This window comes from Pseudophryne corroboree, chromosome 1 (genome assembly GCF_028390025.1).
Source record: "Pseudophryne corroboree isolate aPseCor3 chromosome 1, aPseCor3.hap2, whole genome shotgun sequence".
Taxonomy (NCBI): domain Eukaryota; kingdom Metazoa; phylum Chordata; class Amphibia; order Anura; family Myobatrachidae; genus Pseudophryne; species Pseudophryne corroboree.
Genome location: NC_086444.1, coordinates 764,905,539 through 764,920,867, shown reverse-complemented (window position 1 = coordinate 764,920,867; position 15,329 = coordinate 764,905,539). Strand labels below are relative to the sequence as shown.

The following is a 15,329-nucleotide window of genomic DNA, read 5'->3' as shown; positions in this document are numbered from 1 at the left end:
CACCACTAGTTCTGCCTTTGACCCTGCACCCCTTTTCCAGCACCATCACCCCTCACCCATAGTAGTTTTCATTTTGGTGCTCCTACCCTCTAGATTTTGAATAGGATCAGTGCGCACATTCGGTGTGCAGCCCAAAAAGGGGCATGTTCTTGCTGGGAAGGGGCATGGCCACAAAATAGTACCCTCAATTCAAATTATGCCACATAGTAGTGCAACTTTATTTACATTATATAATGCGATAGTGTCCCTTATTCATGTTACATCACACAGTAGTACCATGTTACCTTTTATATGTTACTCCTCACAGTAGTGCCCATTATTCACATTACATCACAATGAATTGCCTCTTATTCACATTACACCACACCATATTGCTCTTTATTCACATTAGACCACACAGTACTGCCCTTTCTATACGTTATGCCACACAATAGCGTACCTTATACACATAATGCCACACATTAGTAATGCATTTATACACATAATACCACACAGTAATGCCCCTCACACATATGCCACACATTATTAATGTCCTTATAAATATAATGCACCTTACACATTATGCCAACCTTTATTAATGCCCTTATAAACATAATGCCCCTTACACATAATCTGTACATTATTAATGCATTTATACACATGACACACATTATTCTCCTTACACATATGCTGAACACTATTGCATAACCAATCCACCCGCACACAGCACTCACACAGCTGCTAACACTGTGACCTCTGCCTCTGCTTGTATACAGATGTGTCCTCATACATCTTGCCTCAATACACCATGCAGCAGTAGATGCCTGGAATGAGTCACCTGGCAGCTCGCGGCCAGCTCTGCTAATGCCAGGCACCTTTTTTTGTCGAAAATGCATCTTATTTGCATTTCTATATGACTAGGATGCACAAGCAGCTTTTGCCGATTAAAATGATATGTGGCATGCCTAAAGTCTGTGTGTGACTGTGGCTGTATCTGCACATGGAATGCTAAATTACAGTGATTTCCAGGAATACATGTTATATGTCTATTAGGTAGGAAAAAACAGACAACCAAATGACTTTTCAAACAATTGAATACCCCCCTAAGATTATTACTGAGGATCATTGGAATATAGGTTTCCAAATTGCATGAAATGTAAGCAGGACATCATTTGACAAAATTTAATTTAGTCAGTATAAGCACAAAATGGAAGGATGGCAACAGAGGATCGTGAGAGAGGAAAACAGTTGTATCTGCTTATTGTATACTAACAGCAGTCATTTGTGATCAGATTTCAAATATATATGGAAGCAAGATTGCCTAATGCTGTCAAACCAACTTATAAAGGAGGTAAGAGAACCAAAAAGGAGGGGACACATAGTTGAGAATTGTAAAACAGCCTGTACAAAAGAATGTTAAGCTGCAGCAGGCCAGTTAAAACAAGCAGCACATGAATACTTAATTTGGTGTTACTGTCAGGCCGCTGACTACGGTGTGAGGATCTTGAAATATGCCACTAAGTGAGAAAAAAGCAGGTGACAGAGGCTTGGGAGTGAAATACTGGTGGGCATATTGGCATGTGAGAGAAAAACTGGTGGGCAAGTGTTTGCATGTGAGAGAAAACCTTACCAGCAGAGGGGCAAATGAGATATAAGCTAGTGGTCAGTGTGGCATGTAAGGGAAAAGCTGTTGGACAAAGGGGCATATGAGGGCAAAGTTGGTGGGCAGAAGGGCATATGAGGGCAAAAAATAATAGTCAAAGGAGTATGTGAGAAAAAAACTGTTGGCTAATGTGAGAAAGTAAAAAAGAGTGGTTGGTAGGGGTTGGTATGCAAGTGAAAAGTCGGAAGGCAGATTGGCATACGAAAGAAAAGCTGGTGTTGTGTATTCCATGCTTTCATTGATTTAATTTCTCCAGTGTAAAAAAAACAAAATCATCAACAAAAGTGTCTGCTACTGGTTTACTATGATAAATCTTTTTTTTCTTTGCTCCAAAATCTACTGTCAATATTTCCTGCATTTGCCCGTTGACAGCAGCAGAGTCTGGACAGTGAGGCACACAGTGGTTGAATAACAATGTAGCAGGTGCCCCTGTGGGCTTTCCATGGCACAGCTAACTTAGCTGTGTTGGCAGGTTACCAAAAAACAATAAGAGCCTGTGCAGGCACACTACAGACACTCACCATGCAGGCTACAAGGAAGGAGGGGAGTGGGCGTCTTTGCATTTTAGTAGCGAGTGCAACCCAGGTCATGTCACAGCAATGGTTAGATTGTTCTGTATTCTGCAGTGGTGCTGCCACTGACTGAATAAGTAAAATAGTCTCCACAGTAGTGATTATTTACTTTTGGTTGAAGATGGACATAGACATTGGGAGACAGTGAACTTATTAGCTGAGAAATCGAGTGTGGACAAGCTACCGGCCATCACAGAATGAGGTAAGTCTGACTGTCTCATAGAGACCTTAGGGTTGGGATGGGGAGTCACAAGGATACCGCAACTCTGGCAACTGGTGCCAACACCCGCTAGTTTTGACGCTTGAGCATCATCTTAATGTTAGCAAAAGTGAAAGAGCTGAGGTCTGGGGGTCCAAGAGATCCATTGTTGAAGAAAGGGTATGAAGTGAGGAAGGTAAGTGTGAAGAAAGAATAGGTAATAATGTTTTTTTTTTTTTTAATTAACTGTGAACACTATTTAATGTCTTAATGGCAGAGCTGTTGATTTAACATTGGGGCTAGTTTAGGGGAGGGAGGCCTAGAGGGTTCACTCATTAGTTGCCTTTTCATATTTAATGTACCATTGCTTTTCTTAAGAGAACCAGTACATTCCAAGATCCAGTTAAGCCAGTGGTTCCCAAACTTTTTTGAATCAAGGCACCCTAGAGCAGTGGTTCTCAAACTCGGTCCTCAGGACCCCACACGGTTCACGTTTTCCATGTCACCCAGCAGCTGTACTGTGTATCACCAACTGCCACATTTTAAAAATCTACAGGTGGCCTGCAAAATATGAACCGTGTGGGGTCCTGAGGACTGAGTTTGAGAACCTGTGCCCTAGAGTATCAGAATTTTTTTCACGGCACCCCTAGGCCAAAATTTTTGTATTGAGAGATTTAGAATAAATATTAAATGAAGCAAATTATGTTTATATGTCATCCTTAGGTTCATTTATGTCAGGGGTGGGGAACCTTTTTTCTACCGAGGGCCATTTGGATATTTATAAAATCCTTCGGGGGCCATACAAGTCTGCCCCCGCGCGCGCCAAAAAATGGGTGTGGCCAGTTAAAATGGGACGTGATACACAAATGCCCCCAATAGTGCAGTGCCAGATCCATAATTGCCCCCACAGTGCCAGGTATACAAATACCCCCACAGTGCCAGGTATACAAATGCCCCCACAGTGCCAGGTATACAAATGCCCCTCACAGTGCCAGGTATACAGATGCCTCCACAGTGCCAGGTATAAAAATGCCCCCACAGTGCCAGGTATACAAATGCCCCCACAGTGCCAGGTATACAGATGTCCCCACAGTGCCAGGTATACAGATGCCCCCACAGTGCCAGGTATACAAATGCCCCTCACAGTGCCAGGTATACAGATGTCCCCACAGTGCCAGGTATACAGATGTCCCCACAGTGCCATGTATACAGATGCCCCCACAGTGCCAGGTATACAAATGCCCCCACAGTGCCAGGTATACAGATGTCCCCACAGTGCCAGGTATACAGATGCCCCCACAGTGCCAGGTATACAAATGCACCTCACAGTGCCAGGTATACAGATGTCCCCACAGTGCCAGGTATACAGTTGCCCCCACAGTGCCAGGTATACAGATGCCCCCACAGTGCCAGGTATACAAATGCCCCTCACAGTGCCAGGTATACAGATGCCCCCCCACAGTGCCAGGTATACAGATGCCCCCCCGTCCCCGTCTCCCCGTCCCGCTTACAGCTCCTTTTGGCGGGGACACGGAGGAGAGTGCGGCTAAGTTGGGTGGCGGCGTGTAAGACTTGAAACCAGCCGCCGGTTCGAGAGCCAATCAGAGCTCGCGGACCGGCAGCCGTGGCTCCTGATTGGCTGCCGGTCCGCGAGCTCTGATTGGCTCACGAACCGGCGGCTGGTTTCAGGTCCTACACGCCGCCGTCGCCGCCCGACAATAGCCGCGCTCTCCTCCGTGTGGTGACAGCTGAGACACGCTGCCGCCGGACTGTGCGGTGGCGTGTCTCACTGAGAGGAGCGGGTGGGCCGGACCAAACGGCTTCGCGGGCCTTATACGGCCCGCGGGCCGGATGTTCCCCACCCCTGATTTATGTGGTGAGGGACAGGAATTGCTTCTGTTTGTCAATATATTTTATGAGTGACAGCCACCAGCACTGGTTTTGCCTATTACATTGATCATAAATAATTTCAATTGGTCCTGGACCACCAATCCAAGACACCCCTGCAGGTGCCCTGAGGCACCCCAGGGTGCCTAGGCACAGTTTGGGAAACACTGAGTTAAGCAACAACCATTAGTGAAAGCTGTAAAAACATGTAAGTGAGAGCAAGGCAGTGTGCTAACTGTTCTGATTCTGTAATGGCAAGCCTGATTTTGGGTGAGTAACCCACTCATTCAGGACATTCTTCTTACTGCTAGGACTGTTGTGAGGCATGTCTCATTTTACAGTACTTTTCTCCTGACGGGCAGTGCATGCACCTAGCTGTAGTGCATACAGCAGTTTTAATGTATTTGAAGTGGATGGGCATGGAGTGGGCATAGCTGTAGGTCAGAGAATGTCCTAATTTTTATTAAAATGATACCAATACCCCTTTACCTGTGCCAGAAGGAAAGAAGAATCACTAGAATGAGGTGACTGAGGCAGATGTTCTTCTTTCCTTAACTCATCAGATGGCCAGCCACACCCACAAGGCAAAACCATGCCTTGTAAGTGATTACCCCTTTAAAAAAGTATGAGTTCTGCCGGCATCCCGCACGGCCGCCGAACTCGGGCGGCATTATATCAGACTTCCTGTCTTGAATCACATCATTTGCGGCATTGGTTACGATATTGTAGTATACATAATCAGCATTTCCGCTCTTTTCCTGAAGTAATACAGTGTCCTTCAGCTGAACGCTTTAGGTTTTCTAAATTAAAGTATTTTACACAGGGCCAGTTTTAGCCCTTGTGGCGCCCCGGGCGAAAATAGGGGCATGGCTTCAGAAAGGGGCATGGTCAGGTATGCCCCCTGTAGAGTTGTGCCCTGTTTGTGCCCCCATTTGTGCCCCCTGTATGGTTGTGCCCCCGTTTGTGCTCCCTGTAGAGTTGTGCACCCATTTGTGCCCCCTGTAGAGTTGTGCCCCCGTTTGTGCCACTTACAAAAAAAGTAAAAATAATTAATACTCACCATCCCTGATTCCCGACCGCTGCTGACCTCCGTCTCCAGCAGCCGGCGCCGCTCCTCTGAGCTATGGGAGTGACGTCATGATGTCTCTCCAATAGCACCGCATAGACACTAGAGGTCAATTATGACCCCTAGCGTCTATGTGCCAGTCCCACGATGCCGTGCAGTGCACGATGATGTCATCGCGCACTGCACAGCAGTGACAGCACAGCACCGGGGGCACCACGGCGGCGGCGCCCTCCGGAAGGTGGCGCCCCGGGAAAAAATCCTGTGTGCACGTAGCAAGATCCGCTACTGATTTTACATGCCTCCTGTTTAAAAGCTACACTCTGCCCTTGACAGCAATTGAAAACGGTAGTGTTCTGTGCCATAGAATTGCTTATTTAGATACAAGATATAAACAGTACGGATGGTGTAATAGTTAGCATTATTACCTCACAGCACTAAGGTTTGATTCCCACCATAGCACATCTGTGTAGAGTTTGTATATTCTCCCCAGTGTCCTCCCTCAATCCAAAAATTTACTGGTAGGATAATTGGCTCACAACAAAATTAACCCTAGTGTGTATGTGTGTGCATGTACATGTGGTAAGGAATATAGATTGTAAGCTCCACTGGGGTAGAAACTGATATGACTGGCCAAATATTATCTTTAAATGCGGTGCAGAATATGTGTGTGCTATAGAAATAACTGGTAATAATAACAATAATAAGAATAAGAAGAAGATGCTCTTAACAAACTTTAATTGGTCATTTAAATACTCTATTAAATGTGAACAACTCTCAAGCAACTAAATAGGCACCTATAAAAATAATGTTTGTACATGAAATGTAATAGCGTAATAGCAAAAAATCCAAAACAGTTATTTCACCTTTTGTATGCCTTCTAGAGATTCCTGAACGTTGTTTTCAGTTCCATTACTCCTGTTAATCATCCTCCACATTTGGGAATATATGCTGTCCCTCTCAAATGGATTCATGCCTTTCACCCGAACGTGCTCATAAACAGCAGAGTCAAGGACCGTACCATAAGGGATATCTGTCTGCCGTGAGAGATCCTGGAGAGACCTAGGTTTATGAAAATACACCAACAATGATTTATTTTTTTACATGTAATAAGTAACATTTGTGCAAGAACTATTTTAGGTAGATTACATCATAGTAAGAAAGGCTCAACAGCGTTTTCCTTTTAAATCCACAGGCTAACATTTCCAGTGCTGCATAGTTGTTGTTCCATAGTACATAACGGGCTTCTCTAAGGAAGAGATGACATTTATTTAATGAAAATAGGTAAGGCAGACAAGCATTGTTTGTACAGAATAGACATGATATTTAATAGCATGTCCCAGCAATTAACTGAATGCATTGAATTCGTTGTCAGTGGTAAACTTTGCCATATGGTCTATTTTACAAAGAAATTAGGCAAAACCTATGGACAGTTCTCAACATACGTTTATATGTGTGATAATAACCCATTCTTGGGGTATCCCTTCCCCTAGTTTACACCAGCTCCAGCCAGACACTGTAAGGGTTAAAACCCTTTTCATCTGTTTGCTAACCATGACACCTAGCAGAAAATGTGTACAGCACTAGGACCCTGGGCTTTCCAGCATGATCCTTGGCAGAGCGGGAAGCGGGGAGCACTTTGATTGGCCGTGGTCGAGTGTGGGGAGAGGCAGGAAGGCGAGTTGCTGAGAGAGGAGAGTGAGCCCTGGTAGAGCAAAGCATGATGGTGGCAAGATGCAGTAAACCAGCAGGAGCTGGCCTGAGATGGGACACAGCCACACAGGATCAGCAGCGTGTAACGCAGGAGGGGGAGACGCCGCACATCGGGAGGCTGTCACCCTGCAAAGCAGCAGTGAGGAGAAGTGACCGGCTGGAGCCGGCAACAGCAGCAGACAGTACAGGTACTCTATCTCACCCCAGACAGCCCCCACCTATGGGCACCCAGACCAACAGTGACCACCCTGCCAACTTTCCAAGTCACAGCCCCTCCTGTGACAGATCACAGCAGGGCTCTAGTTACAAGGAGAGGGACATGTGTGATTTATTTGGGCCTTCCAGCCACTTTACCAGAAAGCCTTAAGTGATAGGGTTGTGTGAACCCCCTGTTCCCCTTTACCACTTTAATTGCAAGGAATACACGGACAGTGCCATTTATCCCTTTCCTGCTTGAACTGCAGCACTACGTGTGTGCAAGGACTGTGTTATTTACTCTGATTACCACTGTATGCTGACATCAGTTTAACTAACTGCACCCTCTATTGGAAGGTTACCGCCAGTACAGTGCACTCATCCATATGTTACACAGCGCCCCCTATTGGAAGCATACACTGTGCTTGAAGTACCTGCTCCACAGCGCCATCTATTGGAAACTTGTGCTATACCTTACAAGTAGCTGCTCCACAGCATCACCTATTGGATTACAAATACTGTGCACAGTGCGAACTCTACAGCATCGCCTGTAGGACATTGATATAGCTGGAACAATTTGTCATCAGCATAAACTGAACATATCCAATCTAGCGCCATCTTGTGGACACGCTAGTGATTACATGGTTTAGGCAAGCTCAGTCGGATACTGCACCTTGGTTTGAGTAAATACTAAGTGGTACTACAGAATTATATGTGGCTAATGTAGTTGATTACCAAAGTTATTCATGTGTCTTAATTGAAACGTTACAGATTTATGCTTGCGGTTACAAGTTAATTTAATTTACAGATAGTGTTGTTACACATGATATTTTGTTCGTAATAACTCAATCTCATTAATAGTGGTGATCCGCGAAAACCTGCAACAATAAATCGTTGTCACCGTGCTTTTGTCTGCTATCTGTGGGGATCTCTTGGGGTGTTCATTCTTCTGCCACAGGCTTCTGTATCGGGGAAGGCTTTAGAGCCTACTCGTCGTCTGGAAGATACAGGTACGGCACTACACCAACACAGGGTCTGATATTACATATGCATTTATACTTACAGTATATAATACATATTAGCATATTCATCTGTGTATGAAATGTGATGTGCTATTTATCAATTAGAGGACATTAGAGTTGATTTATTAACAATGCTTTCAAGTGTACAATTTTCCTTAAACCAAAGCAACAAATCAGAAATTAGTTTTTATTGTCAAAGTTAAGGTAAACAGTGAAACCAAGTGAACTATTTGGAAATGGAGAAGATCTCCAAATCCTGAAAAAAAATCACTGTTTTTTAAATGCTGGCCTCACCAGGTATCACTGCATATTTACAAAGAACAAAGATGGTTCCTGTACTGCCGCCTGAATATTTTTTTCAATTTTGTAAAAAAAATGTATTTATCATTTTTACTTTTAGTAAATCTGCAATAGCAAGGCATAGGGTTGGTTTCTAGGTACAGTGTTACCTGGCAATGTCATGTCACACATGAGTGGGGATGTGATAAGATTATGTTTAAGGGGGGTACACACTAGGTGATTTCAGCCTAAAAATTAAATGATAACAACATAAATGTCATTATCATTTATTTTTAGGTGTGTACGGGGGTAATATTAGTGACTGATGAACAATGCGCGCTCCCGACATCATTCAGCGTTCACCAATATTGAGCTGGCATGCTGCTCAACCAATCAATGTCTAGCTGAGCTGCATGTTTGGGAATGCCGGCGGTGACATCACTGAACGTTATCGTTGAACGATAACGTTCAGTGTGTACGCACTATATCATTCAACGATATAGTCATCCATCGCTGGCATTCCAGAATCGGCTAGTGTGTACCCGCCATTACTGCTGCAACCAATATTGTCAGGGATCGGAGCACCACTCAGCGGCCAAGGTGATATATAGCCTTTAAAATTACTTTCTATAACAATGATGAAAGGCAATAGAAAATAGGACTTTTTATAAACGTGTTTGATTGGTTGCCTTGCTATGGTTTTATAAACATTTCATATCTACAGGCCATGTACTGTCCATTCAAAAATGAATGACTTTAGGTTTCCATGTTACAAGGCCAAATTAACATGAAATTACTTGGTAATTCAAGCATTTAGTGTGAAAATGCTGTATCATTTCCAGAAGGGGTATCTTTTCTAATTAACTGCTAATTTTATTACAAAAATAACAGAAAATTCCAAGCACTTGCCTTTAAAACTGATATGCAAACTAATACATTCTTGAGCTTGAAATATGTTGAAAACTCAGCTGTTTTAAAAATATTCCTGAAACCTGTTCCACTGATAATTTTGTGGGTATGTTGTCTGCTTTTATTTACTAATTTGTACTAACATAACATGTACCATCCGATTGTATTTTATATAGTTTACTATACAGTTACCTGTGGAACATTTGTACTAAATTGTAGCCTCTTCTGGTTGTGTAAAATAATGGCATTCCGCCAGTGTAGGTAATTCTAAAACCAAGACAATAAGTTTAATTTCCAAATTAGTGTTAGCACTCTGCAAAAAAATTAAATGAAAGATCTTTCAGTTGTGCTTTTAGTCAAGACCCCTGCTGAGCAGAAGAGTCAGGAACTGCAAGTACTGTCTTTTATCTGTTTCTCTTCAATAATGAAAAGCTATAACGTGACAGTTACTGCCTACAAAAAGTGTAACAAAGAAAAAACATTTTGGCAAGGAAACCCATATTTTGTTAGAAAAAGGAAATAGTCATAGTATACATGGATTTTAATTTACTGCACTTACACAAAATAAACAACTTTCTACAGCTTTTGTTACCATGAGAAAAGCATCAGGCATCTGTAGACAACTTAAAATCCACTCATAGTAGTTCCCACCTATTCTTATTCATTGTTCTGCTACAAATATACTCCAACCTAGATGATGATCCCAAAAATGTTTTGCCAGGTAAATACTAAATGCTTTGCCAGGTAAAGAGCCACATTTGTAATAAAATTTAGCTGTATTAAAATACCATCAAGCAAGTGAACACTTGGTTCCGTGTTGTTTATGTGTTTATGACTCTATGTAGCAATTAGACATCATTAGCATTCTCACTTGCTTCCCAAATAATTATAGACAGTCTGAATAAGCACGCTGAAATGTAACAGATTTGGCAGAATCGGTAGATGGACGCTATTTGGTAGAAACATATAATAAGAATCAAAATAATACAATTCAGAACTAGTTAAGGTAATTAAAGTAATGGGCACATTTAGCTTGCAAACAGTGACGACAAGAGAAAAAGCAACAAAAAGATGTCTTCACCTGGTCACAAAAAGAAGATTTCTGAACAAATATAATGATGTTATCAGAATTGGCTGTCACCGAAGGAATACAAGCTAAAAATAATTAGTTACTGAATAATTGGTGAAATAACTGCTCTGTTCATTAATTTTCTAATCAGTGCTTTGAATAGCATTATCCATATTGTTCTAAGCAGCACACTTTTTCCAGAGAGAAAATTGCAGTTTTAAAAGTCAGGTCAAGGAAGGACAAAGAGATAAAATACAGTTATCTCAGCTTTGCTGTTAAATAAATAAATAACAGGATTGTGTCTGCCTCAGCTTTCCAACTTTTAATTGCAAGTATCTCTTCCAGTGCAAGGGCTGAGTGTCTTCTACATTGTATTGGTATTGGAGCAAAATGGCATCTAAATGACCATTTTATTTTGTATTGCACTTTTTATCGTGTTGCTTTGTCTGACACATACACAAGCAGTAAAAATTGTAGATAAGGAGATGAACCCTGGCGCTAATACTGTGGCTATGGGCAATAGCTGCACCCTCCTGATCTAGGTTATACCCTAATAACCGGATAGAAAACGCTAGAAAAATAAAAATAAATCAGATAGGTGCACTCATGAAACAAATGATGGATATAGTAGAGGATAATATCTGCATCTCAGATGTTCTATGCTTTTTCTCAACATATGCAAATGGTATAATTCAGGACATATGGAGACATAAGTGAATGTGTAATCCAAAATAACAGTATTTATTTTCACAAAAGGGTAGCTCTCCAGTCACTTACTGCTGTAAAACGTTTTGGGTTGGAATTCCCTTCCATATTGCCTGAGAAAGGGAATTCCATCCTGAAATGCTTTGCAGCAGTAAGTGACTGAAGTTCTATCCTTTACACACACTAGAGAAAATCCTACAATCCATTGGTTGAGAGATCGGTTCCGGAGCCTACGTCTCTATAATATCCATTCGGCCCACCATTCATAGGAATGTGGAAATCCTCCATCTTGTCTTTTACCAATGCTTATGATTTTATTGTTTTTTTAGAAAATAAGTATTGTTATTTTGGATTATACCATGATAGATTGGATTACGTCATGAATTGTACCATTTGCATATGTCAAGAAAAAGAATAGAACATCTTAGACACAGATAATAACTGCAAAAGAGAAATAACATTTTATTTGCTTTATACTCTTTTTACGATATCCATCATCCATTGCATGAGCGCACCTACAGTATCTGATTTAGCTTTCTTTATCTAACATACACAGACACGACTGGATAAATCTGTGATGTCTGTAGTTAAATTGAACTTCTTCTTTTTGTTCCCTGAAACTGCCCATCATATTTGCTTAGCTAATGACATACCAAAGATCATATAGCCTATATAATCAGTGATTAGACTCTTTGAAGCTTGCTCTTTGTAAGGGCTTGTATTTTAAAGTGCTGCTTGGATTTGTAAGTGTGAGTTGGTAACAGAAAAAGGTGAGTTAGAATACAGAAAAAGGTGAGTTTTATAATACACAATCAGGAACACACATTTGCAGTACCATTAAACTTCTGGCGAGGCTGCAAGGGGCTGACCTTGTGAGTGAGTGAGAGGGTCTCTTACTTGGAGTAGCAGAGGGGCTGTGATAGTGCGTGTGTGAGGGGAGTTTTTTTTTTTTTTTTTTTTAGCAGGAGCTGGAAGCTGAGTGAAAAGGAGGTGCAGTGAGCTGGAACAACTGCTAAGTGGAATATAGGTGCCGCAGGAGAGAGTACTACGGCTGCAAAAAAGTGAAGGACCAAGAACCGCACAAAGGCCCTCATTCCGAGTTGTTCGCTCGCAAGCGGATTTTAGCAGATTTGCTCATGCTACGCCGCCGCCTACTGGGAGTGAATCTTAGCATCTTAAAATTGCGAACGATGTATTCGCAATATTACGATTACACACCTCGTAGCAGTTTCTGAGTAGCTTCGGACTTACTCGGCATCTGCGATCATTTCACTGCTTGTCATTCCTGGTTTGACGTCACAAACACACCCAGCGTTCGCCCAGACACTCCCCCATTTCTCCGGCCACTCCTGCGTTTTTTCCGGAAACGGTAGCGTTTTTTCCCACACGCCCATAAAACGGCCTGTTTCCGCCCAGTAACACCCATTTCCTGTCAATCACATTACGATCGCCAGAACGATGAAAAAGCCGTGAGTAAAATTCCTAACTGCATAGCAAATTTACTTGGCGCAGTCGCAGTGCGGACATTGCGCATGCGCATTAAGCGGAAAATCGCTGCGATGCGAAGATTTTTACAGAGCGAACAACTCGGAATGACCTCCAAAGATAGATAAGTATAAGCCAGCTTAATTATTGTATAAGTGAGATTGTTTGTCTTCTACTTTTTATTTTTGCTGCTTTTTCTTTGAGAGTAAAAGGGAGTTAGACCTTACAAACAATATGGGAGGGGCTGTGATTGGGGACCTCACTCAGTGCATGTCGTGCAAGATGTAGGCACACCTGGAGCTACCGGCCCAGTGTGATTACATCTGCACGAGGTGTGTGCGAACGGTTGCCCTGGAAGCCCAGGTAACTGATCTAGAGCAAACCGTTATGCGACTGAGGGAGATTCACAATCTCGAGCAAAGTTTAGACAGAACGGTGGAGGATTTGCGGGAGGGGTCACTGGTAGAAGAGGATGATGATCAGGTAGCCAGCTGGGTCACAGTTAGAAGGAAGAAAAAGAGGGGGAGGCTCAACATCTCTGAACTATCAAACCCGAACAAATTTGCCCGACTGGACGAGGAATCGGAGGATGATAGTGAAGAAATGACAGTGCCGGAGGAGACTGCTCCCTCTAGCATCCAGAGGAGCGGTCCCTCTGGCGCGGTTGGGATAAAAGATAGTGAGGTACTTAGTCAGATGGTGGTGGTAGGGGATTCTATCATCAGGAAGGCAGATAGGGCAATCTGCTACCGGGACCGTGATCGCCGTACAGTCTGTTGTCTCCCGGGTGCTCGGGTACGGCACATCGCGGACCGGGTAGATAGATTGTTGGGAGGGGCTGGGAAAGACCCGGCGGTCTTGGTGCACGTTGGCACCAATGACAAAGTTAGCGGAAGGTGGGATGTCCTTAAGAAAGACTATAGGGACTTAGGAAAGAAACTGAAGGCAAGGACATCTCAGGTAATATTCTCGGAATTATTACCCGTGCCACGCGCTAGTCCAGGGAGGCAGAGGGAGATTAGGGAGGTAAATGTGTGGCTTAGGGATTGGTGCAGGAAAGAGGGGTTTGTGTTCCTGGAACACTGGGCGGACTTCTCAGTCAGGCGCCATCTCTTTTGTCGTGACGGATTGCACCTGACTGAGGAGGGGGCAGCAGTGCTGGGGGGAAGGATGGTTAGAAGGTTGGAGGAGATTTTAAACTAGATGCCGGGGGGAGGGTTTAGCTAGAAACTACGGGTCATGTAGTGAGAATAGTGGGGATGGCGGTAGTAAACTAAATGGGGGAGAAGTTGGGGGGAGAGTAAGAGCAGACGGTAAGGTTACTAACATGGGTACTAAAAGAGATTTTACCAAAGCACTAACCAATGACGATTACAGGTCATCATTGCTACATAAGGTGAAAGATGTCCCTAATGCAAGGGAAAATACTTATCTTAGTTGTATGTATGTAAACGCCAGAAGCATTACTGGTAAAAAGGGTGAACTAGAAATACTTGCAGCAAGCAAACAGTATGATATTATAGGCATTACTGAAACTTGGTGGGACGAATCTCATGATTGGACAGTCAATCTAGAGGGCTATACACTGTTTAGGAGAGACAGACTAAATAAAAAGGGTGGAGGGGTGTGTCTTTACATAAAGCCGTTTTTAAAACCTGATATACGGCAAGATATTCAGGAGGGGACTATAGACACTGTCGAGACATTATGGGTAGAAATTGCATGCGAGGAAAAAGGAATAAGAAAGTTAGTATTGGGTGTATGCTATAGGCCGCCTGGTATCAACGCATCTGATGAGGAATTGTTACTAAAACAAATTGAAAGAGCAGCAGGAGTAGGAGACATAGTAGTGATGGGAGATTTTAACTATCCAGAGATAAACTGGAAAAACGATTCATGTGATACTGCTAGGGGCAATATGTTTTTAAACACACTTAATGATAACTACTTAGTTCAACTAATTGAGGAACCAACTAGGTACAATGCAATCTTAGACCTGGTATTAACAAACAATGGGGATTTGGTATCAGGTATTATAGTAGGGGAACCCATAGGAAACAGCAACCACAATATGGTCACATTCAATATCACTTTCCATAAACAGCCCTATACTGGCTCAACTAGGACTCTAAACTTTAGCAAAGCAAATTTTGATAAGATGAGGGTATTTTTCAGGGATATTGAATGGGAAGGTTTGTTTTTAGGAAAAAATACTACGGAGAAATGGGAGGTACTAAAATTCCTGCTAGCTAAAAATACACTCAAATTTATTCCTACGAGCAGCAAAAGAAGGAATAAAAATCATAAACCGATGTGGCTTAACAAAAACATTAAGGAACTTATGGGCAAGAAAAGGCAAGCATTTAAAAAATACAAATCTGACGGGGAAGCAGAGTCATTTCAGCACTATAAGGAATGTAACAAAATATGCAAAAAGGAAATAAGAGCGGCTAAAGTAGAAACTGAAAAACTAGTAGCAAAGAAAAGCAAAGCGAATCCCAAAAAAATCTTTAAATACATTAATAGCAAGAGATTAAAGAAGGAGAGTATAGGCCCTTTAAAAGACAAGTTGGGAGTCTTAAGCAAAAA

At 42.6% G+C, this 15,329-nt stretch overlaps 1 protein-coding gene across 2 annotated transcripts in view; it reads right to left on the bottom strand.

Annotated features, from left to right (window-relative positions):
- The window catches only part of GRID2 (glutamate ionotropic receptor delta type subunit 2), a 1,619,892-nt gene that overhangs the window by 287,719 nt on the left and 1,316,844 nt on the right, over window positions 1-15,329 (bottom strand). For both annotated transcript variants that reach the window (XR_010176066.1, XM_063917339.1), the window contains exon 13: window positions 6,230-6,425. Coding sequence is in view for 1 of the 2 variants with exons in the window: in XM_063917339.1 (XP_063773409.1) it covers window positions 6,230-6,425 (196 nt within the window). In the remaining variant the exon portion in view is untranslated. The remainder of the gene's footprint in view (window positions 1-6,229; window positions 6,426-15,329) is intronic.